We start from the raw sequence: 23,184 nt of genomic DNA, 5'->3' as shown, positions 1-23,184 counted from the left end.
TTTAGGGAAGACAGTAGCATTCTCCAAAGGTGACTTATAAGTAAACCTAACAAAACCCTAATGTGCATTCATATGCAAATGCTGTGTTCACATTTGTTGTTTCTCCCTATATTCACCATCTACTCTTCCTTTGAGGAGCTGCCATTCCTCCAAACTCTAACTGCTAGAACTTGGTGTCTTCAGCTGCTCAAGGTTGAGTCCCAGGTCCAATCAGAGGTATCAATAGTAAGACTCAACTTTAGGACTTTTGCTGGGGCTACTGAGAGAGTCTTATTATCTTTCCTATTGAATCTGGAACTTCAATTTCACAAGGTTTGAGCTGCTAAATGGGTGATTAAATAAATAAAAATTATAATACTCAATAAAATAAAATCACTCAAATTTATTATATGTGACAGTGTTGGAGAAGACTCTTGAGAGTCCCTTGGACTACAAGGGGATCCAACTAGTCCATTCTAAAGGATGTCAGTCCTGAGTGTTCACAGAAGGACTGATGTTGAAGCTGAAACTCCAACACTTTGGCCACCTGATGCGAACAGCTGACTCATTTGAAAAGACCCTGATGCTGGGAAAGACTGAAGGTGGGAGAAGGGGATGACAGAGGAATGAGATGGTTGGATGGCATCCCCGACTCATTGGACATGGGTTTGGGTAAACTCCAGGAGTTGGTGATGGACAGGCAGGCTGTCCATGGAGTTGCAAAGAGTTGGACACGACTGAACTGATTCTCTGAATTACCTAATAAATTTTATGAGATAGTATAGTGATGGTTTATATGTGGAAGTCTTAAATACAGTATGATACAGGGCATGAAAAGAATATGAAAACAGAACAATACCTGGCATGAATACTCTAAGTAAAACAATGAAACTTTGATATATTGTAAAAATAACTATTCAAAAACACAGATCAGCAAACTGTGTTCCAAGAAACTATAGCCAAAGTCAAATCTACTTCCTGTAACTGCTAGATAATACAAAGAGAGCAAAGTACCAAGGAAATTTATCTTCTTTTTAGAAATGTTGATTTGGTTCTGTTTTTTTTAGTACCTTAACAGGATGAAAAAAGGGGTTTACTTAAGAGTTATTCATAAATTCTAATTTTAAAACTTATCAGCATGTAAGCTGAGACAATAAGGAAAGATTTAAACTATATGTGAAAAATGTGGATATGCCACTCTTGGCTGTTAGCTTCAATCACATTAATTTTCAAACAAAATTTCACCTCACTTTCATTTTCAATGGAATAATGATATTCTGACCATTGGATGTAATCTCTGTTAATTTTTTCATTTTCCCAAGACTCTGGATTGAAACAGCTATTTGGGGGCACAAATCTATTTCTCTTTGTTATATTTACTCTCTTATACCCAATAACCCAGTTGAATTTAACAGCAGCTATAACCATGAGGAAATAGTAACCGAGAAGGAACCTGCAGGGCCTTTCCAAGAACAACCTGTCCACCCCAACCCCGTGCGTTCCCCCTCCTTTGTTTATAGAAAAGCCTTAATCTCCCAGGCCTCCCCAAAGTTCCAAAGAGCAAATGTAATCATAGAAGAGAGAAAATGCAGAAACAAAGGAAAACAGCCAAGCAGCACAAAATAACAGTTTACCCTAAAATAAAGTCAAGGACTTTTAGTTTCTCCTCAAGGGCTATAAACCTGAGCCATATCCTTGAGTTGTTTTGCATATATTAAAACCTCCACCAGGTGGGGGAAGTTAACTGCATGCTGACCACAAGCTCACAGACCTCAGACCAGCTGGAACCAGAAGTTGATGACCAAGATTCCTGAAATACCACTTCGTTACCGCATCATCAACCAATCGCAGAACTGAGCACAAGCTGATCACAAAGGCTGTGACCCTCTCCCTTACACAGACTCTTTAAAACTCTCCTCTGAAAGCTGTCACTGGGGGTGGTTCAGGCCTTTTGAGCACGAGCTGCCCATTCTCCTTGCTTGGCCCTGAAATAAACACTGTTACGTCCCTTCACCACAACCCAGCGTCAGCAGACTGATTGGGTTTGCTGTGTGGCAGGTGAGTGGACCCAAGGTTGGTCTGGTAACAAAAGCTTTCCTTATCAGTGTCTGCTACAGACTTCTCAGAAAAGTGCCATTTCTGTTGGTCTTTTCCTGGATAACGTTCCTGAGACAGTGCCATGGTGCTACATACCGAGGTCAAAATTGTTGGAATTGAACAGGAACTCCGGTAAGTAAAAAAATTCTGGGATGAGTTCCTTTACGTCTGCCATGTTGTGCTTCGACGCCGAGTACCAGGCCTCACGCACGCTGTGAAACATCCGGTCAGCCAGGTCAAAGTGGCCTCCCTGTGGGCGGGACGAGAAGGCACCTCTGTGAGAGGACGGCTCCCACCTCAGCGTCCGAGCTCCAGGGCTTGGAAACCCCAAAGAAATACACTTGGTGACAATTCAGTTTCCCATTCTCCTAGGTCAAAATTTTAAATAATCACAAAAAAACAAGAAGAATTCTTTCCGGGGTTCTCCTTCCTTACAAAGGGTCTCTTGCTCTGTATCAAAGTGATATCCAAGTACTACAATTTAAAAAGAAGATTAGTTTTTACAGAGAGGGCAAGACTATAAGGAAATAGTTCTTCCATTGTTTGATAATGCTTTCCTTAAAAAAAAAAGTATTCTTACTTGCAACCCAGAGCTAGAGACACAGACGTAAAGAACAAATGTATGGACACCAAGGGGGAAAAGAGGGGAGCAGGATGAACTGGGAGACTGGGATTGACACATACACAGTATTCACACTACGTACAGGGCTTCCCTGGTGGCTCAGATGGGAAAGACTGCCCACAGTGCAGGAGACCCACGTTGGACCCCTGGGTCAGGAAGATCCCCTGGAGAAGGGAATGGCAGCCCACTCCAGTATTCCTGCCTGGAGAATTCCATGCACAGAGGAGCCTAGCGGGCTACAGTCCACGGGGTTGCAAAGAGTCAGAAACAACTCAGTGACTAACATATACTATGTACAAAATAGATAACCAATGAGAACCTACTATATAGCACAGGGAACTCTACTTAATAGACTGCAGTGACCTGAATGGCAAGGAAGTTGCAAAAAGGAGGGGATGTATGGGGACGTATGGCTGACTTGTTCTGTTGTACAGGAGAAACTAACAACATTGTGAAGCAAGTATACTCCAATAAAAATTAACTAAAAAAAAAAAGTTAAAAAGGCTGCTATTATAGCCATTTATAGTTGAAAATATTCAGGTTATATATGTATTTGACTCATTTTATAAATTAACATGACATTGTTATTCTTATACCCATGAGAATTAAGAGGAGAACTAGGAAGGTGACCAAAAAGTTATAAATCAATAAAACAAACTCAAATATAAAAGGGATTTCCTTTGCTTACATGGCCTCACAGATACACCACTGTCTTCCTCAGTCAAACTCCCTATGCTGTGTTTGAGGGAACACAATGAAGTTCACTGTGAGAAAATGCCCAAGTCCGTACAATGGCCACCAAGGCCTACCACCATCTGGCCCCTGCTAGCTCTCTGACCTCATCCTCTGTCGCTTTCCCCTGTAGTCACTCTGCTCCAGATCCTGGCTTTCTTGCTGTTCCTCAAACATTTCAGGCACATGTCTGACTTAGGGCCCCTTAACAGCCTGTAGGCTGTTCTCTCAGCCTGGAGCACACTTTCTCTAGATATCCACACCAGTAACTCCCTCACCTCTTTCCAGCTCTGGTTCAGATGTCTCCTTTCCAAGGAGACCTACAGTGACCAGTCTTTCTAAAAATGGCATCATGTCCTTCCCCACCTTGCATTCCTGTACTTCCCATCCCCTTTCCCTGACCTCTATTTTTCACATATTCTAAAATATTTTACTAGATAATTATTTACTATGTTTGTCTGTCTCTCTCAACCAAAATATATAAATTCCATCAGGCAGGACTATTGTCTTTATTCTCTGACATCCTCTAAGCACCTAGAATAGTGCCTGGCATTCGGTAAATATTCAATAATATTTGCTGAATAAATGAAAGAGAATTTGGAGAAAAGCAATTATAATAGGGAAGATAGCAAATGAGCTAAACAGACTTTTTAAAATGTCTGTTGGATTCAATCAGTTAAGGCTGAATTCCACACATGTGGCTGGAAAGCAAACGCCACTTGCTTATTTGACTAAAGGACCTTGGCGCTTGTTTAGTGTACACAAATTCTAGCTTATTTATCAATTTTGCTCGAGTGAAATTCCACCATCATTATGTTTTGACTACTTTTGTGACTAAAACTTCACAGGGCTTCATGGCAGGAGATAAACAACCTTAAAGAAAATAGCAAAAACAATCTTAAATAGAAGGTGCGAACAACATGCAAAAATTCTAAACTTAAAAGAGTTTTACCTGTAGCCTTAGGAATATCTGTGTGAAGGGCTCCATTCTGACAAGGTATGAAGCCACAATCATGGCTGATGAATAGTGGGTCCCATAGTGGTAGGCTGGAGTTTCTCCTGGCCAAGAAAATGAAAGCATAATTGAAAAGGATGAATTGGGACATTGGGACTGGTATAGATACACTCTTGATACTATGTACAAAACAGATAACTGATGAGGATCTACTGCACAGCACAGGGCACCCCACTCAGTGCTCCACCGTGACCGAAAGGGAAGGAACCCCAAAAAGAGAGTGGATGTGTGTGTACGTGTAGCTGGAAGAGTTTGCTGTACTGCAGAAATTAACAACACTGTAAAGCAACTGTACTTCAATAAAAGTTTAAAAAACAAGAAAAATGAGAATAAAAAAGAAAACAAAAGAGTAACGTAAAAACAAAATTAGTGTTGCTCGATAAGACTTGAAAATGCTAATGTATGTGATAACTGTGACACGAAGTACAGTCAGTTCTGGCAGTTGTAGAATAAAAACTTTTATGATGACGCTGAAACCTGTCATTTATATATCTGGCAACTATCTGTTTTAGTGTAATTCTGTGACTTTCCCCCAAATTGAGCACATCTAGCAATTCATGTTTTGAGGCTAACTGTAATAGATAATCCTTAATAGCAAACCACCTTCAACTAAAGCAGGATACTGACATATAGTAATTCTTTATTAGGTTCTGGCTTTGTAATAGTATACATTTCTCTGAATTGATGTCTATGGGTATTATGCAATTTCTGTTACATATTCTCCTTGGCAGGGGGAAAAAAAAAAGATTCCACAGAGGGAATATTGTTAGACTAAGTTTTTTTTTTATCCTTTTGTTTGTTCTGCCTATTTGAAGGGGTAATATGATAAACATTAAACAATAAATCATGAGTAGGTAAACTGCAGTATTTTAGAAGGGAGTCAATTGGTATTTTTTTTAATGTAAAAGGGTTGTAAAAAGTGCTCAATAAAATTAAAAGAATGTATAATGGAAAACAATCTGAAAAAGAAAAAATATATATATACATACACACAGACACATGCACACTGAATTACTTTTTGTATACCTAAAAACTCTGTAAATTAACTATACTTCAATAAAAAATATTAAAAGAGTCAATAAAGGAAAGCATAGTTCCTGGCTTAAACACAATTAGAGATAAAGGCATATTATGATGGGAAATTTCTACCCTAGACAAAGCAGAAAGACTTAAGTTTTCTGTCAATATTTGACAAGCTACCTAAAAAATGCCTTCCAAGCATGGCCGTTAGTTGGCATGCAAAACCTGATTTTTCTAACTTTGATAGTTGTGTATATGCATGCATATGTAACACACACAGACATAATCATATACAAGCAACTTGGGGAAAGATGGAAGGGCATCAGACCACTAAATAATGGCTTACTTTTGAAATTTGGGTACCAAGTCCCATGACAGGGAAAGTTACTTACCATTAGGATCTTCCCAGTCTTTATATCGCTTCTTATACTGAGCTAATCGTTCATCTGTCTGTGCTCCCATTGGCTTGGCCAGGTTTCTAAATGTCTTGGGATTAGTAAGATCGACCTCCTAAAATACAAAACAAAACCCAATTCCAAAATTACTATCCATCCTCTATTTTCACCACCGTAGACACAATGGCTGTAGCCATGATGATTTGTCAATGGGCTAGTATCTATGGGATCACATCAGCAGAACTGGACTCCAACATAATGCCTTGCACCTACTGGTTATCCATACTTTACAGACAGGCATGTGGCAGTTTAACTGGTTCAGTATGAAGACATCTGTTTCAGAAATTTATTTTGCACAGGGGAAGGCACTTGGAACCCAGGTTTGGAGATGAGGAATAAGAGGGAAAATCCTTCCCAGTTTTGACAAGGGAGCAGCAGGAGATTGTGGACACACAAGCTCCAATTCACCTTTGCCCTCCATCACCTGCCAAACCAGAGGATCCAATCTCCCTTCTATTCTCTTCCCCTCCTCCCCTCTTTCACTCCAAATTCACTTCTGAGCATTTTCTTCCTAGAAGTGAAAGTGAAGTGAATAAACTAGAGCACTCAGGAACTTGGTCACCTCCAAAAGACAACATCATACCAGGCTGTGATTCCCAAATGAGGTGGATTCTTTCAGTCTACCAGAGATTATTTTAAAAGCTCATCCTTAGCTGACTTAATTCACATATTTAAAAGGAAACCAAAATTTACCTCCTAAGGGTATTAAAAGCAGACATGTGAACTATGTACCCAAGGAATACCTAATTTGTGTCCTTTTTATTTAAAACTCAACATTCAAAAAACTATGATCATGGCATCTGGTCTCATTACTTCAAGGCACAGATGGGGAAAAAGTGAACACAGGGAAAGATTTTATTTTCTTGGGCTCCAAAATCACTGCGGATGGTGACTGTAGGCCATGAAATTAAAAGACACTTACTCCTTGGAAGGAAAGCTATGACAAAACTAGACAGCATGTGAGAAAGCAAAGACATCACTTTGCTGACAAAGGTTCGTCTAGTCAAAGTTATCGGGATTCCCTGGTGGCTCAGACGGTAAAGCATCTGCCCGCAATGCGGGAGACCCGGGTTCAATTCCCGGGTCAGGAAGATCCCCTGGAGAAGGAAATGGCAACCCACTCCAGTACTCTGGCCTGGAAAATTCCATGGATGGAGGCAGTCCATGGAGTCGCAGAGTTGGACACGACTGAGAGACTTTTCATTTTCAGTCAAAGTTATGTTTTTTCCAGTATTCATGTATGGATATGAGAGATGGACCATAAAGAAGGCTGTGTGCCAAGTCGCTTCAGTCGTGTCCGACTCTTTGTGACCCAAAGGACTACAGCCTGTCAGGTTCCTCTGTCCATGGAATTCTCCACTCAAGAATACTGGAGTGGGTTGCCATTTCCTTCTCCAATAAAGAAAGCTGAGTGCCAATGCACTGATGCCTTCAAGTTGTGATGCTGGAGAAGACTCTTGAGAATCCCTTGAACATCAAGGAGATCAAACCAGTCAATCCTAAAGGAAATCAACCCTGAATATTCATTGGAAGGACTGATGCTGAAGCTGAAGATTCAATGCTTTGGCCACCTGATGCAAAGAGCCAACTCATTGGAAAAGACACTGATGCTGGGAAAGATTGAAGGCAAAGGAGAAGGGGATGGCAGAGGATGAGATAGTTAGACAGCATCACTGACTCAAAGGACATGAGTTTGAGCAAACTCTGGGAGATGGTAAAGGACAGGGAAGGCTAGTGTGCTGCAGTCCACGGGGCCACAAAGAATCAGGTGTGACTCAGCGAGTGAACAACAACATGGCCCGCCAATTTTGCCAACTTGTATTTTAAAAGTCTTGGACAGGAGAAACTAATCCACACTTACGAAAATAAGTCAAGTTAGTATTTGTTCTCTGCAATTCTATATGCAAAACACCTCATTTGTAGTTTGATTATTTCCACAAAGATGAGTAAAGTATGTATAAGTACCAGGCCTTGCTCTAGAGTTTGGGCCCTAAGAGTTACCTAAGTTGGTCTTTGAGTTCAACGACCTCATAGCTGAGTAAGGTCAGACAAAAACCATGCTTACAACATGTAAAAGAAAGCAGCACAATACAGCTTCAAAGTGGTGTGGGAACAGAGGAAAAAGGAGAGAGAAAGGAGAGAAGGTCCCCTGGAGGTGTGAGTATGTCCTGCTGGATGAAACACAGCTAGCCAGAGGTGCCTGGCAGTGGGAGGGCAGGTGGGCACGGCCGTGGGGAGGGCAGTACGTGCAGAGCTGCTGAAAGAGGACGGGGTGGGCCCGGACAACAGTCTTGGGAGTGCAGGAGGGGTACCTAGGTAGCAGCTACTCTGCAGAGGGTGCTATACTGACATTTTAAAATCCCCTCCAGGGGCTTCCCTGGTGGTTCAGTGGTAAAGAATCTGCCTGCCAATGCAGGATGGGTTCAATCTCTGCTCCGGGAAGATTCCACATGCCTTGGTGGAACTAAGCCTGTGCATCACAACTACTGAAGCCTGTGGGCCCTAGAGCCCTTGCTTTGCCACAAGAGAAGCCATGGCAATGAGAAGCCCACACACTGCAGCTGAAGAGTAGCCCCTGCTTGCCACAACTAGAGAAAATTCTGTGCAGCAACGAAGATGGAGCTCAGCCAAAAATAAATAAATAGATGAAATTCTCTCCAAATTGTGATGATGATTTATGCAATACTTTTTTAAACGGAGAGACAACTCAATTAGATTTACTTCTGAAACTGGCTGCAGTGTAGAAGGCAGTGACCTCCTCCAGTGGATCCAAATTTATTGGTACTTTAGGAAATTGAATGAATCACCATGAATCCAAGAAGTTGGCTAAGCATCCAAACTTTGTCCAAGCCTAAGCTAAAGCTCGTCTCATCTTCTTGGGAATAAGTGCCTGTTGAGAACTTAAAACTATAATGCATATAAATCACTTAAGCCACGGCAGCATCATTTAATTATTTTTGAAAATGTGTTCCAATTTCGCAGAAATGATGTGACATTCACCTCCGAGTCGTAATCCGCAAGGATCCAGGGGAAGACAGGATACTGCATGAGGTCATTATATGATCTCCCAGCCAAAGTGTTCAAGTGCATCAAATACTGAAAGTTGCTGATTTCACCTCTCTTGGGAAAGATAAATAAAGATCCACTTTAAAGCGATCAATTATTTCTACTATGTTTGCTTTTAAAAATTTATATGCAAAATGAGGCAAAGGATAGTTTCTTACAGATTTCAGAATAACAAAACACTTTCTTTCTAAAAAGAACAAAAACAAAACTTTTTTGTCCATGGTATATATTTTATAAATTATTAAAATGCTTTTAACTGAATGACTTATACCTTCTGACTACAAATTATGAAGGATGCTTACATTTTCACTGAACTTACCTCCCATCTCTGAGTCACAGACTTCTCTCCAACCAGAGTGCTAAGCAACCCAGATCTACAAATGATAAATAATTACATGAACTGTAGGCAACATACTGTTTTAGCAACATATTAATAATTTTAAATCAAAGTAATTACAAAGCTGAAAATTTTAAGTCAACGGGTCCATGAATTTTTCAAACTATGGAGGACAACCTACTGGGTAGGTCATGAAATCGGTTTAGTGGGTTGTGATCAGCATTTTGAAATATGAAATAACAGAATCGAATTGAAGAAAATAGAGAACAGAACACTGGAAGGCACTGCACATAGTAAGGGAAAGTATTTTCAGAATTTTAACTAAGTTTGTGTTAATTGGAATGCAACGTAGTGTATATTTTTTACTGTGGACCAAAGCAAATGACTTTGAAACAAACACTGATCTAGTTCAACTTTCACCCTTTTACAATAATTCCTATGTAAACTTGATTTAAAGAGATTCAATTAGAATAAGTGATATAGCAAACTTTTCTAGAATGCTATAAAACCCTTAAGGTTTAACAGCTTTGTAACATGGATAATTAATAATCTGAAGTTTGTGAACTGGTCACAGAACCAGTAGTAAAGTACTTATCCATATATTTTATTATCCGAAAGTAAATTAAGAGACGTGTAAACCTTAGTTCATAAACATTTCTAGCTCAGGAGTACAGATAGCACTTTTCACTTTCAGAAAAATTCTTCCTTTCAGGTAAACTGAGTGTAAAGGATACTAGGTGGCGCTTGTAATAAAGAACACGCCTGCCAATGCAGGAGACAGAAGAGACTTGGGTTCAGTCCCCAGGTTGGGAAGATCCCCTGGAGGAGTTCATGTCAACCCACTCCAGTATTCTTGCTTGAAGAATCCCATGGACAGAGGAGCCTGGCGGGCTATAGTTTGTGGGGTCGCAAAAGAGTTGGATATGACTGAAGCGACTTAGCACTGGAAAAGAGCTATGATCATTTCTCAACTTTGTTAGAAAGGGAACAACTGAAAAGGAGATTAAAGTTGGAAATGAATTTCTGCTTCTTGCCTGCCTTTGAGCTTTGAACAGTTCTTTAAGAACTGCCAACTCAGCACAGAACAATGAAATAGCAAGTTGGAGATTATCTAGGCAGGCAAAAGTGCTAGAAAGTTGCTTACAAGTAGAAAAACGGCTAAATATGCTTCATGAGAGCCTTTTGCTTCCTGTATTTATCTTAACAACAGCACAAATGATTAGCAATAGAACATGTTTCTGAGGTTAACAAAAGCATACATGCAGTATCTGTATTTGTTAAATGTCAGCTAAAAAAAATAAAAACAATAATTTAAATAGAAATGCACAAATTTAATATGTATAGATGCAAACAAACTGTTATCACATTTTATTTACAAATTTACAGAATGTCCAATAAAGTTTTAAGACATTTTCCTGCAATCTGTAATAATTAATTTGTAGCCCCAAAGCACTGCTTCTTTTCCAATGGATTGTAAAGGGCTACTAATACAAAAGGAAATGCACATTTAGAAACAAATCATTCAAAAAATTTAATTAATTAGCTGAATAAGTTAATCAGTAAAAATTAAAAAGTAAATATAGAAAGCTGGTATCTATTGAGATAAGCAAACTTATCCACTAGTAGTAGAATACAAATGTGTATAATTTTTATAACAAGGAAACCTGATGAAGATGAAATATACAAAAACAAGAGAATGCCTTATATGTAATGATGAATGGCTAGTAAATAAAGGCAAAGTTCCTAAAGAATTTTTTAATAACAAGAGGAAATATTTACATATAATACTGAATAGAAGATGCAGAGTAAAAGTGTGTTTATATGATGGACTCAACTGGGCACAACTGTGCATATGCTCAAAACATTAAAGGAAAATGATCAACATGTGAGACATTTGACACTGGTTTGACATGAGCGATCATGCATACATTCTCTTATTTCTAATTTTCAGTATTGTAAAACTGCTCTATAAACCACTGGGGGTTACGGTGCGGGGATATTCATTAAAATATTAAATAATACTGTCCAGATATAAGTGATCCAATTTCAGTATTAAACTAGAATGTACAAGAGGCACATGACCTACCCCTGCTCCACGCTGGTGTTCGGTCGCTGCCCAGACACAGACTCTGAACTGTCAGTGAGAGATGGCACTACAGCTAAAAACCTGGAAGATTTAAAAATAGCATAAGATTGGAAATGACGTGTCAGTCAGGATCTAACGGGATTGTTAGAAAGAATGACTCATTTAGGCCTTAACTGCTGCATTTACCGCCACTGCCCCCCCCACAACTCCTCAACAAATGGCAGGCAAAGGGAATATACAATGATTAGAATACTAGAATACTCTAACAAATAAGGGTAAGATGATGGCTTCTAAAGCCAAACATAAAGATCCACAGCAAAATCTGACATGTTAGAGTTTTACGTATGTTGCAGCATTACTTGAAGAAAAAGCCTTGACACAGTGATTCACAGGAATTGAGTCAACTTAGTGACGTCCTCAAGAGTGAGTGAGGCTAGACACTCATGTGACAGCAAGCCCAGTGCTAACAGCTAAACAAATGACAGGACAGAGACATCACTGACAAATGAAAACACCCACACGAGAAAAACCTTTACGTGACACTGCTATGATTATGTTCAGAGTTGCTCCTAATGTCAACATATATTTTTTAAGGGCAAACAAGAATTGTGGGAAAATCCTTGGAATGAATGTGGACCTTGAACTTGGCACATACACAGAAATCTCTCAGCTATAGACAAACTCATCTCCTTGTAACTAACAGCTTCTAGTTGGGAAGAGCAGATAATTTACCAACGTTGAAAATGATACCACCCTTAGAAATTAACAAGACAGGCAACTAGCATTTCAACCGTTGACTTGGTTCTTCCCAAACAACACCCACGGGACTGTATCTGAAGGGCCGCCCTCACTTCTCTCCTGCTCACAGGCGGTACTACTGTACGGCAGTGACAAACAGTCTTGCTTGGTATTAGTCACTCCTCATCAGAAACACAAAACCTCCCTAATAGAGGGATTGCCAGGATTTATGTTACTCTCTGGACTTTCCAGGTGCTGCTAGTGGTTAAGTAACCCGACTGCCAATGCAGAAGACAGAAGACACTTGGATTCCATCCCTAGGTCGGGAAGATCCCCTGAAGGAGGGCATGGTAACCCACTCCCGAATTCTTGCCTGGAGAATCCCATGGACAGAGGAACCTGGCGGGCTGGGTTGCAAAGAGCAGACACGACTGAAGTAACTTAGCATGCATGCACGCATACTACTCTTCAAAGAATAAGGGCTCTCTTATTACCTACCATCAGTTCATAAAAGCTTTACTATTCACACATCCAACAGAAGAACTTTCAAGCACATGGACATATACCATTTTTTTTTCTAGGTAAACACAGTTCACCAAAAATGAAATATGGTCAGATTAAATCAACTGCTTTATTTGGTTGTGCTACTTTTTCAAGGATGGAGGTATCCAACATACCTTCCAAAGTCAGAAAAGTCTCACAAGAATATAAATTCTAAGGAAACTCAGGCTCTGCATTCAATAGCAAGGTATGGCACTGTCTTCTTTTTGATAAATATGAACAAAGCCTATTCTGAACCTGAAGTATTATTTTTAAGCTATAGTTTCATCATTACTTTATACTTAAAGAGACATTCTGACGAAGTCTAGTGTAAGTTACCAGAAGGAAAAAAAACGTTCTTTCAAAATAGAAGTGTGTCAGAAGAAGCACATTTCAAGAGGCTGGCAAAAAATGAAACATTTTCTTTAAAGAAGTTAATTCAAGGATTTAATTGATTTTTAAAAAACGAGCTGAACTGGTAATGCTTTACACCTCCCATTGCTTTCCACAATATAGCATTATGAAGTATTCCTGATAAACTATACCTTTGATAAACTTTGTTTCTGACTCCTTTCTGAAAAGCAAGGAGGTAGTTTCGTCCATCTCCAGAGAAAACTTCCACAGCGATAGGCTGAAAAGATCAGAGGGAAAGACATTAAGAAAAAATGCAAATAACATTACATATTAACTTTTCCACTATGAGTTTCCATAATATTGAAGAAGTTAATCTGATGACTGGAAAACATTTTTTGGGTCATGAATTCCTAGCAGATTAAATTACAAAACAGACTGAATTTGTTCTGCTCAATTTGTTTCTAAAATCCTTACTAGAATAATGGTAAAATAATTGCAAAATTATCATTTTGTACATTTACAGTGAATGCAATTTTTATGTAAAAAATATAAACCTGGATAACTACAGGGAAAGATGGATAACAAAGATATCACTCAAAGTTATAGAATGCTTTTTTTCCCAAAGGGATGTATTATAAAGTTATGCCACATGTGACATGAGCTTGTCTATCACACAACCAAATCCAGTACTCTAAGGAATAAGGTGGAGCCTATCACATATACATCCTCTAAATAAAGGAACATGACAAAACGTTTATTTCTACTGAATCAACCAACCTGCAGGAGGTATCTCCGTTTATGCACTTCCTTGATATCTTCATATGCAAAGATGCTGCACGTTCTCTTGAGCTGACTGGGGCCTTGCCTGGCTCCTCTAGGGATAATTGGCTCATGCATACTAGAGGCAGCCCAGAAAAAGGAGGCAACAGAAACAAAGCAAGAGGTCAACTGGCTGTTCACAAATGGGGTGCTATTTTCAACATGTGAAAAGCAGCAGGACACAATGTATCTGAATATTTAGTTAAAAAAAAACAAACCTTTAAGAGAGTAATTTGTTAGCAACTCAGTATACTAGAAATCCCCTTTGGTGAATATAACTTAAAAAATCCTATTACTGTCAGGGCATATCTATCAGGCATAGCTGGCACAGTGCCAAGGTCTATATACTTTTAAGGGAACAAGAAAATGTTTTAATATCTTTTAAAAGCAAAAGGCAAAAAACCCTGAATTTTTAGGTAGGAGAAAATGTTGTAGTATGTAAAGTGAACATATTCATCTTTAAACCAACACAATCAGAAAACATCACTTTAATTTTACGTGCAAGAAGAGGCCCATAAAGGTCATCATGTGGCCCTGATGGCTGCTAAAAATGATAATGTGAAATTATCTCCTAGGAATGAAGATGACCGTGCCCACATTCACCATGTACGTTGGGTGTTCAAACTGTTAGAGGAAGAGAAGAGCGTGTTGATTTTCTACGTCTTTAGCTTTTTCTCTTCCTTCTCGTTTTGTCTGCCTCTGGGTTTTCCATTACCCAGTCTCACGTCCATCATGGGACTGGCAGAAGAAACGGGAGCTGGATCAACTCAGCCAGTTAACTCCTGCCTGTGTACAGCTCGCACTGCTTCTAGGGTACTCAGAGGACATGGGCGTTCTTACCTTTGTTGGGGTTTTGTACAGCTGCCTGTGTTTTTGCTATAATGGTGTTTGCACTGAGATTTGAAAAAAGAACTCTCTACACATTCAGAATAACTTTGTAAATATACAGATGACAATATCAGGAACTTGTATTATATCTAATGCTATTAGTGCATAGCAATAAATTTTATTTAGTTTTCATTTTGATAAATAAGGCAAATTTGTCCTTTAAAGCTTTGAAATATTACTCTTATGAATATGTAATGATGGATGCATACAAACTGAGAGATAGCATTACTTAAAACATAACTTTTCATTAAAAAGAAAACAAAACTACATAGTTATTTTGTTTGCTAAAGACAGCTATACTTTGTCTCTTCATTCATTTACTTACTTTGGAGGTAAGGTTTCAATATCTCTTATTTCTCTGGTTGCTGTCATTGTAAATCCATCAATCACATAGAAATGCTCTTTACCAAAGAGGAGTAGCCCCTCACTGGTATCAAGGCCCTGGACTCGAGCACAGCGGTACATGTGCTGGATCTAAAGAAAACCAGAAACATTCATTAGTATAGTTTTTTTAAAAATCAGGTAATTTCTTTAAAAAAAAAAAAAACAAAGGAGGCAAAACGTTTTTAAACATGGATTTAATGGACAAACAAAATTTTACCAAGATGTTACTGTGTGATGGCACCCCCTGGGCTAAGCATATTAATCTGAGTGCAAACATAATAAACAGAACAGCTAAGATTGCAGTCTTGAGCTGCAGTTTGACTTCAGTAAAAGGAAACGACCTTCTATTCACATCCATCCACTCAGTCCACTTATCCCCGTACTCACTGAGTACTAATTCTGTCCCAGACACATGAGTATGAGGTTCCAGAGTTGGTGAACAAGTTAGAAGAGGAGAGAGACAGACAGAAACTTTGCAGGAAGGGGAACCGAGGCACACATGTGGGGAGATTATGACTGTGCCCTTGGCCAGGCAGGCCACACAGGGTGAGAAAGGTATGCAGAGCCTGACATTCCCGAGTGACTTTCTAGTTTTTGTCATTTAACTATAGATTTGGTCAGATTTCTTAATGTCTCTGGGCTTCTGTATCTTCAAGTAAATTTCAAATATACTTCAGTGGCGTGTTGTAAGAGTGAGAAAATTTACAGAATCATGTTAGCAACTGCTGGCTGTCTTCTCTTCCACACAGCTTATTTTCCTTTTTTTCCATCACAGCCTCTGGAATTTGTCTCTATTCGCTCCCCACTGGATTCTGCCTGCCTGGCAGACTGGTGCCATTGTAAAATGCCAAACTTGGCAGAAACTATATTTTCCTCATAGAAGGACGGACTTGCTAAAGCCCTCAATGTTACCATTGTTTTCTTTCCAACAGGCAGGATCTAGTTCTTAGCAAAAATTCCTTCTTGCTTATACTTAGTGTAACATGAATCAAGGAAAAAAAAATCAGCAACTGAATCAGAGTCAAACAACTGTCAAATGAATGTCAGTCTAAATGTACTTCCTGCACTATTCAAGCTTAAAGCAATTACAGCCAAGGCTGTACTCGCAAGGACAGAAGATTAAAATATGACAGTATCAGAAAATAAAAATGTAAGTCTCAACACCACATGTGAACTACAATAAAAATTTAGAATGTTACAGCACAAAACCTGACATACCTCTAAAATAGTTCTATTTAAAGTAAAACAGACACATAGAAAATGGTATTTCCTAAGTGCATACCTTGAAGAATTTTCAAATGCTTAAAATATGATGCAAGCAGCATCCAGAACAAGAAACAGAACATTCCAAAGCCCCCAGATGCTTACCATGTGCTTCCTTCAGACCTACTGTACTTTTATAGTTACAGTTTTTTAAATGTTTTCATTCAAGATTAATCAGGCTACACATTTGAACAGAATCTGAAAAAATTAAGCTCTAATTTCTAGTTACTATTTCTTAGTGAGTAATATTTCAAGGGTCATACCACAATCTACTATAACAGACAAACACAATCTTCAAAGACGTGATACTACACATTCAATTCCTTCATTCTTTTATCCCTTTATTCATTCAACCAAACACTCCTTCGTTCAAGGTTTACAGAGTGTGTATCAGGTGATTAAGAGCTGTGCAAGGCACTGGGATAGAAGTAAGGAAACCGTGTCTGCCTACAAAGTGCTCACTGTCTAGCGGAAGAGACAGACAAAGGAACAAAGAATCATAACAAAATAAAATGAGTGACAGACATAAAAGAAAGTGTTAGTCACTCAGTTGTGTCTGACTCTTTGTGACCCCATGGACTATAGCCTTCCAAGCTCCTCTGTCCATGGAATTCTCCAGGCAAGAATACTGGAGTGGGTTGCCATTCCCTTTTCCAGGGGGTGATAGATATAGGGTTTTTATAGTTACAAATATTTTTCTCTCTTTTTATGGTCTCATTCAAGGTTAATCAGGCTACATATATTTGAACAGAATTTTAAAAATTAAGTTCTAAAAGAGTGAAAGACATAGAGCATTATAAAAGCTTAGAGGAGGGTATTTATGTCTGAGCTGGCAAAACCCTGAAGGAAAAGTTCCTATGTGTTGAGTACTAAAGACTCCAAATAAATGAAGCTGTGCCAAGTGAGGGTTACAGGGAGAGAGGTGACGTGAGTGACAAGACGGGAGCATTTATGCAGAGAATGCAAAGAGTAAAGCACAGATTAAAGAACTGATGGCATGGATGGAGTGAACTGCAAGGTACAAAGGGCTACAGGGGCTCAGGCCACTTGGCAGAGTCAGTAAAGTAAGCCTGGAGCGGTGGCAGGTTATAAAATGTTGAGAGTGACATAGGAAGGCAAAGTAGTCTTCTCTGAGTGAAGCTGAGTGTAGGGGTGAACTATGAGGCTGAGGGTAATGGCTCAAGGCTTGGGGGTGATGGGTTAGTTGAAGCTGCTTGAGTGGTTAGTGCAATTACAGAGGGGCAGGAAAAAATACGGGACCAAATTACTGAACAGGTTGTGTACATGAGACTGAAACAGAACTAAGGGGAGAGCTGCACTCTGGTAAAGGGTATACCGAGGAAGACAGTGAACCAGGTGTCGATGTTCATCCTGTATCTGATGCCACTTCATGCTGCTTGGCGTCCAGAGAGGTGAGAAAGTCCTGCAAATGAGAGTGCTGAACCCAAAAGGGGGCTTAATACTGATTTCACTGCAGAGGCTGCGATATGTCTCTTTGGCTGCCAGATAAATACCCTTCAGCTGTCTTGCAAAAGGGAAACAAACCACTCAACATAACCCCTCCTGTCCAGAAGCCCAGCACCTTTTCGCCCTCCTCCAACAGGCGCAGCAGGGTGGCGTTGTCCGTCTTCTCCTCCTCTTCTATCGAGCTGCCCTCGGCCGTCTGGTCCTGTAACTGCTCCTGCGTCTCCTCATCACCTCCATCTGGCGCTGACCGAGACCGTTTGAGAGGTGGCTTGACCAGTCCTGCAGGACAAGAGCCAAGAGGGTCATGTGGTCTCACGGGGGCCACTGGGAAGCTGTTTAGTCTCCATGAGTCCCACCTGTACAATTTGAGAGAATTCAGGAAGGCATGCACACACTTCAGTGGCCAATAGCTCAGGCTCTAGGGACTTCCCTGGTGGTCCAGTGGTTAAGAATCCACCTTCCAATGCAGAGGACATGGGTTTGATCCCTTGGTCAGGGAACTAAGATCCTAAATGCTGGGTAACTAATACCAGGGTACCTAATACCATGAGCTGCAATTAGAGAGCCTATGTGCCGCAGCTACTGAGCCCAAGTACTCTAAAGCCCATGAGCTACAACTAGAGAAACTCTCTGCAACAAACAGCCTGTGTGCTGCAATGAAATCCCAGTGCTGACCAAAAAAATCACCACCATTGCCACAAAAAAACCCCAAAACCAAAACAAATAAAAAACACCAATCACCGTCCGCCTCACCCCCACCAAAAAAAAAAGCAAAAAACCCCCCCTAACTCAGCACAGATCTGGTATTAAACAGTTGTATGACCTGGAAGTATTATCTGCCCTCTCTGAATCTCAGAGGGTTCTCATTTATAAAACAGAACAAAAATATCATCTCTTCTGGATACCTGGAGGACTGCTGGAGAACTAAATGAGGTAATTTCGGTCAAGTGCTTAGGATCGTTAAACTCTCAGCAAGTGTCAGATGATGATGACGATAAACAGAGAGCTTAGCAGAGTGAATGGTAATGGGGTGATGCTAACAGGTGGGTTTTACTGAGGGGATACCATCAATAAGTGGTCAGTCATTATCAGAAACAAGAATAAGGACAGCAAGTTATAAACATGATTAGAAGAGATTCCACCTACATGGAGGGCCCATGAGGGCTATTTTAAGACTCACGTTACAAGTGGCAGTATTGTCATTCAGACACGAATGAATTTGTTTAACTCATCAGATCATAAAGAGTCAGAACACAATTCTTTTTGATACAGAGCTGGATACTTTAATTTGCCCAATAAGTTAACATTTTACTGCCTACATTTTGATAATTTTATTGATAATCACAGGAGGTGAAATCAAAATCTGAGGATGAAGGTAATCACTGATATCCCGAAGTATAGGAAACACTCAAACTCTAAAACTCACATTTAATATTCTTTAGTTTGTTTCCTCAGAAGTAATGTTACATATACCAATTATAGCTGCTCTAAGAATTCTGGAAAAACATATCTGCTAGAAACCTACCCTTTGAACCCAAGTTGTCAGAGGTTCTGCTTTATCTTGGGAAGAACCTTATTTTCACATATCAAAGACTACAATAAATAAGCTGGAGAAGGAAATGGCAACCCACTCTAGTATTCCTGCCTGGAGAATCCTATGGACAGAGGGTCCTGGCGACTACAGTCCATGGGGTTGCAAAGAGTCGGACATGACTGAAGCGACTTAGCGCGCACGCACAATAAACAAACAAGAAGCAGCTAGTCTTGCTGAGGACATCCAGCAGGGGAAATGCTTCCAGCTGCTTTATTTATAGTTTGATGAATCAAAACCTCCAATTCTATATCTAGCATATGATCTTGCACATTATAGCACTAACACCAATATTTGTGGTTTTAGCTCAATTAGAAATTAGGAAAATGAGGCTAAGAGAAGCTAAATGCCAATGACCCAAACACATCACCATGAACTCTGTGAATTATATACCTTGGTTATAGCCATTAAACACACCTTTGGACCCATCTCAATGACTTTGCTGATGCAGTGTCAAGAAATAAGATGACTGAAAACTCTGTTTAACTACTAAAAATTTCAAGGATTTTATGAAAATATTAGGTCACTTATGAAATATTTAATAATTCATAGTCATCATGAGAAAAAATAGGTATAACAGGAGAAACCGACCACAACTGTAGATAAATGTTTTTTGTTGACATGGCCCATATACTATTAGGTTTTTATCAATGAGATCTGAAAATAATTTTTAACTTACACTTCTTAATTCACATTCCAGGGCTTAATCTATAGACTATACCAAGACTTTTGAATTTATGATACTTCAGAGGTTTAAAAAATACCAATGTATTGATTTTACTTTTACAACATCGACTGAGTCCCCACTGTGTGCTAGACATGTGTTAAAATCTATAAAGGGATGAGAAAAATAAACTCTGCTGCTGAGAAACTGCTAATTTAGGAAAACATAAAATCACTCAAATTGCTGTAAAAGATATGAGCAAAGTGGCACTGGAGCCAGGGGAGCTGAACAAAAAGGCTTCAGAGGAGGACAGTTGGACCAGTATCTTAGGACAAAATTGGGTAGGTCCAGTCCACAGAGAAGCTGTAGAAAGAGGGCAGAGGGCGCACATATACAGCTGTCCAGAATCAAAAAGTCCATGGCCATTTTAGTCCAATCCTTGATCATATGCAGGTTTTACTAGGCTCACAAAGTATAGATCTGGAATAATCTGTTTTAGCTCATAGGAGAAAAGACCATTATTTCTTACTGTTGGCTAACATGCACTGACGACACATTTAATGGTTGCTTTAATTTTATAATATTTACTTAGTTATTAGGGCCTTAACTTAAAACATCAGGTACCAGGGAGAATTCTGCCAGATACAGAGGGGAAAAAAAAAAAAATCAAGCCAATGGGTACACGACATTCATCTGTAGGCTATAAAGAAAAGCCAGTCTCTTTAGTTCTGATATAGAAATCCACCTTTAAGAAGGCTGACACATAAAATATGCACAGATACTTTTAAGGTTGGCCCTACTGTTTATAATATATAAATAGTTGCTCAGTCATGTCCAACTCTTTGTGACCTCATGGTCACAAAGCCCCGACAGGCTTGTCTGTCCATGGAATTCTCTAGGCAAGAATACTGGAGTGGGTAGCCATGTCCTTCTCCAGGGAGGGTCTTCCTACTGTTTATAGTGGCTAATATTTTTCATATGAGTTGGAGTAGAAGGAATGCTCCCCAGTGTTTTTGATCAAGTCAGAGAGGAAGGCTGCTGACCTTTGACCTTAGCAATGGTGTCTTCACCATGCTCCGGTTCTTGCTGAGCAGCTTCACCTTCAGAGCTCTCTACGATGGCGTCCTGCACAATGGCTGGGTTGCCGGAGGCTAGTCGCATGTAGTATTCTTTACTGTCGTAACTTACGGCTCTTCTGTATCGAGCAGGTTTCTAAGGAACAGCAAAAGGGAAGTGCTCAGCTAATTCATCTCCAAGAATTAACAGACTGCACTTATACATAGTAAATGCACAGGCTTTTGGGTTAAGTTTCTCTCTTTTTAAATTGCACTGACTTTTAGAAGACATATATAAAACAACAATATTAGTAGTTTTGTTCTTCCCCAAAAAAGAAATACATCATCTTTTGTCAAATGTTTCCATGGGTTAGTACAGCACAGTAGAGAGAATGCCCGGGGTCGGAAAGCATCACGTTGTAAGGGGGTGTCTGGTTTGTGGAAAGCCTGGAATTTTGCTTCTGCCCCAAGTAAACAGCTTAGGCCTAATGTTCTTTGGTAGGAACTTCCTGTGTGTTTACTGCAGATACTTGGAGGTAAAAACCCAGAACTGCCCTGTTCCTCCGGGTATTCCCATGTCTCACCCTATCACTGGAAATGGCCCAACCCTTCGGAGAGTCCTGACCCAACATGGAATTCACTGGCTCCAGGCCAGATGACACCGTTTGGTTTGCCTGCCACTCCAGTTTCTGTCTCTAATTTGCTAAAACAACCCTGTTGTTTGTTGTGTAAGAGAATATGATCCAGAAACTTAATAACTAAATGAGTGTATCAAAAACATACATAAGTCCATTTTGAAGAAGAAATTAATTACCCAGAAACATCAAAAGAGAGTTAACTTTTTGGTGTTTAATACAGAGCATTTTCTTTTCAGAATAATTAATATTTATCCTAAAAAACAGGTTTTCCAGTTGACCCAAAATTTTTTCTTAAAACAAGACAATGAGAAATTAAGGTCTAAAATTTCCTATAAAAATGTAAGACCAAAGGAAAAAGTTTATATGTATATAGGTTCCTTGACCAGAACAACCCAGACTTTGAATTAACAATTAAGAAAAAGATAAGAGTTTAAAACATGCTTAAAGACCTTCTCTTTCTAAACATTACTTTCCTTCCTCATTAATAAGAATATCTAATTGAAAATATTCTATCAGCCTAATTCTCCAACTCAAATAGTTAATATGTATTGTCTACAAAAATACTTATTTTAAGTAAAACTCTTAAAAAAAAAAAATGATTTCGAACTAAACTGGAAAACAAGTGTCCAACTGGATGAAATATTTAGACTAAAATACTGAACCAATTTTGAGGTGAAAAGATACCTAACTCAAGCCACTGTTATCCTTAACTTCAGGTATAGAATCAGAATGAACAGAGCTGCAAGCTAACTGATGAATGATATGCAGCAAATGAAAACTGGAATATATAACACAGAAGTATTGAAATGATGTAAAATAATGTTACAATTATGGAAGGATGAATCTGATGAATTAATAAGAATATTGTAGTATTTTTTGAAATGAAAGCAGGGTAGTTAATTTTGTATTATAACAATGCTCTACACAAGATTTAACAATTATGTTCAACTCAAAATTGTTCATTTTTAAAAAGATGAAAGCATAGTTAGTGATGGGCAAGACAATGAATTAACAGATGTGGGACAACATCTCCTTGGATACTGACTTCATATCTGATTTGGAACTAAAAGCATTCTCCCCCAAATATTTTGAGGTAAATTTCTGTGTTGGAAAGTACTGCGTTTTTTTTTTTTTTTAAACTGATTATGTATTGACTCTTGCTGCAAAAAGAAAACAATTATATAAATTTAAATCGAAATAAAATTGTATTTAAAAAGTGACCATACACTTAGTTTCTACTTAGTTCCTTCTGATTGAAAAAGTAATTTTAAACGAGAATACACTTGCATTCTCAAAATATATACTGCTTAGTATCTAGAATTAAATGAGTAATTGAAAACAAACTTGGTGGTGTCAGGCTGCCCATTACTAACA

General features: G+C 39.1%; 1 protein-coding gene across 7 annotated transcripts in view; it reads right to left on the bottom strand.

Annotated features, from left to right (window-relative positions):
- The window catches only part of WDFY3 (WD repeat and FYVE domain containing 3), a 278,454-nt gene that overhangs the window by 30,198 nt on the left and 225,072 nt on the right, over positions 1–23,184 (bottom strand). For all 7 annotated transcript variants that reach the window (XM_070458192.1, XM_070458191.1, XM_070458195.1 and 4 more), the window contains 11 exons: positions 21,161–21,329; positions 17,978–18,141; positions 15,074–15,222; positions 13,819–13,939; positions 13,233–13,318; positions 11,410–11,490; positions 9,306–9,360; positions 8,921–9,040; positions 5,858–5,975; positions 4,383–4,489; positions 2,173–2,326 (listed from right to left, as the gene is read on the bottom strand). In XM_070458192.1, coding sequence (XP_070314293.1) covers positions 2,173–2,326; positions 4,383–4,489; positions 5,858–5,975; positions 8,921–9,040; positions 9,306–9,360; positions 11,410–11,490; positions 13,233–13,318; positions 13,819–13,939; positions 15,074–15,222; positions 17,978–18,141; positions 21,161–21,329 — 1,324 coding nt within the window. The remainder of the gene's footprint in view (positions 1–2,172; positions 2,327–4,382; positions 4,490–5,857; positions 5,976–8,920; positions 9,041–9,305; positions 9,361–11,409; positions 11,491–13,232; positions 13,319–13,818; positions 13,940–15,073; positions 15,223–17,977; positions 18,142–21,160; positions 21,330–23,184) is intronic.

This window comes from Odocoileus virginianus, chromosome 29 (genome assembly GCF_023699985.2).
Source record: "Odocoileus virginianus isolate 20LAN1187 ecotype Illinois chromosome 29, Ovbor_1.2, whole genome shotgun sequence".
Classification (NCBI taxonomy): domain Eukaryota; kingdom Metazoa; phylum Chordata; class Mammalia; order Artiodactyla; family Cervidae; genus Odocoileus; species Odocoileus virginianus.
This window is presented reverse-complemented; position numbering and strand designations above follow the sequence as displayed.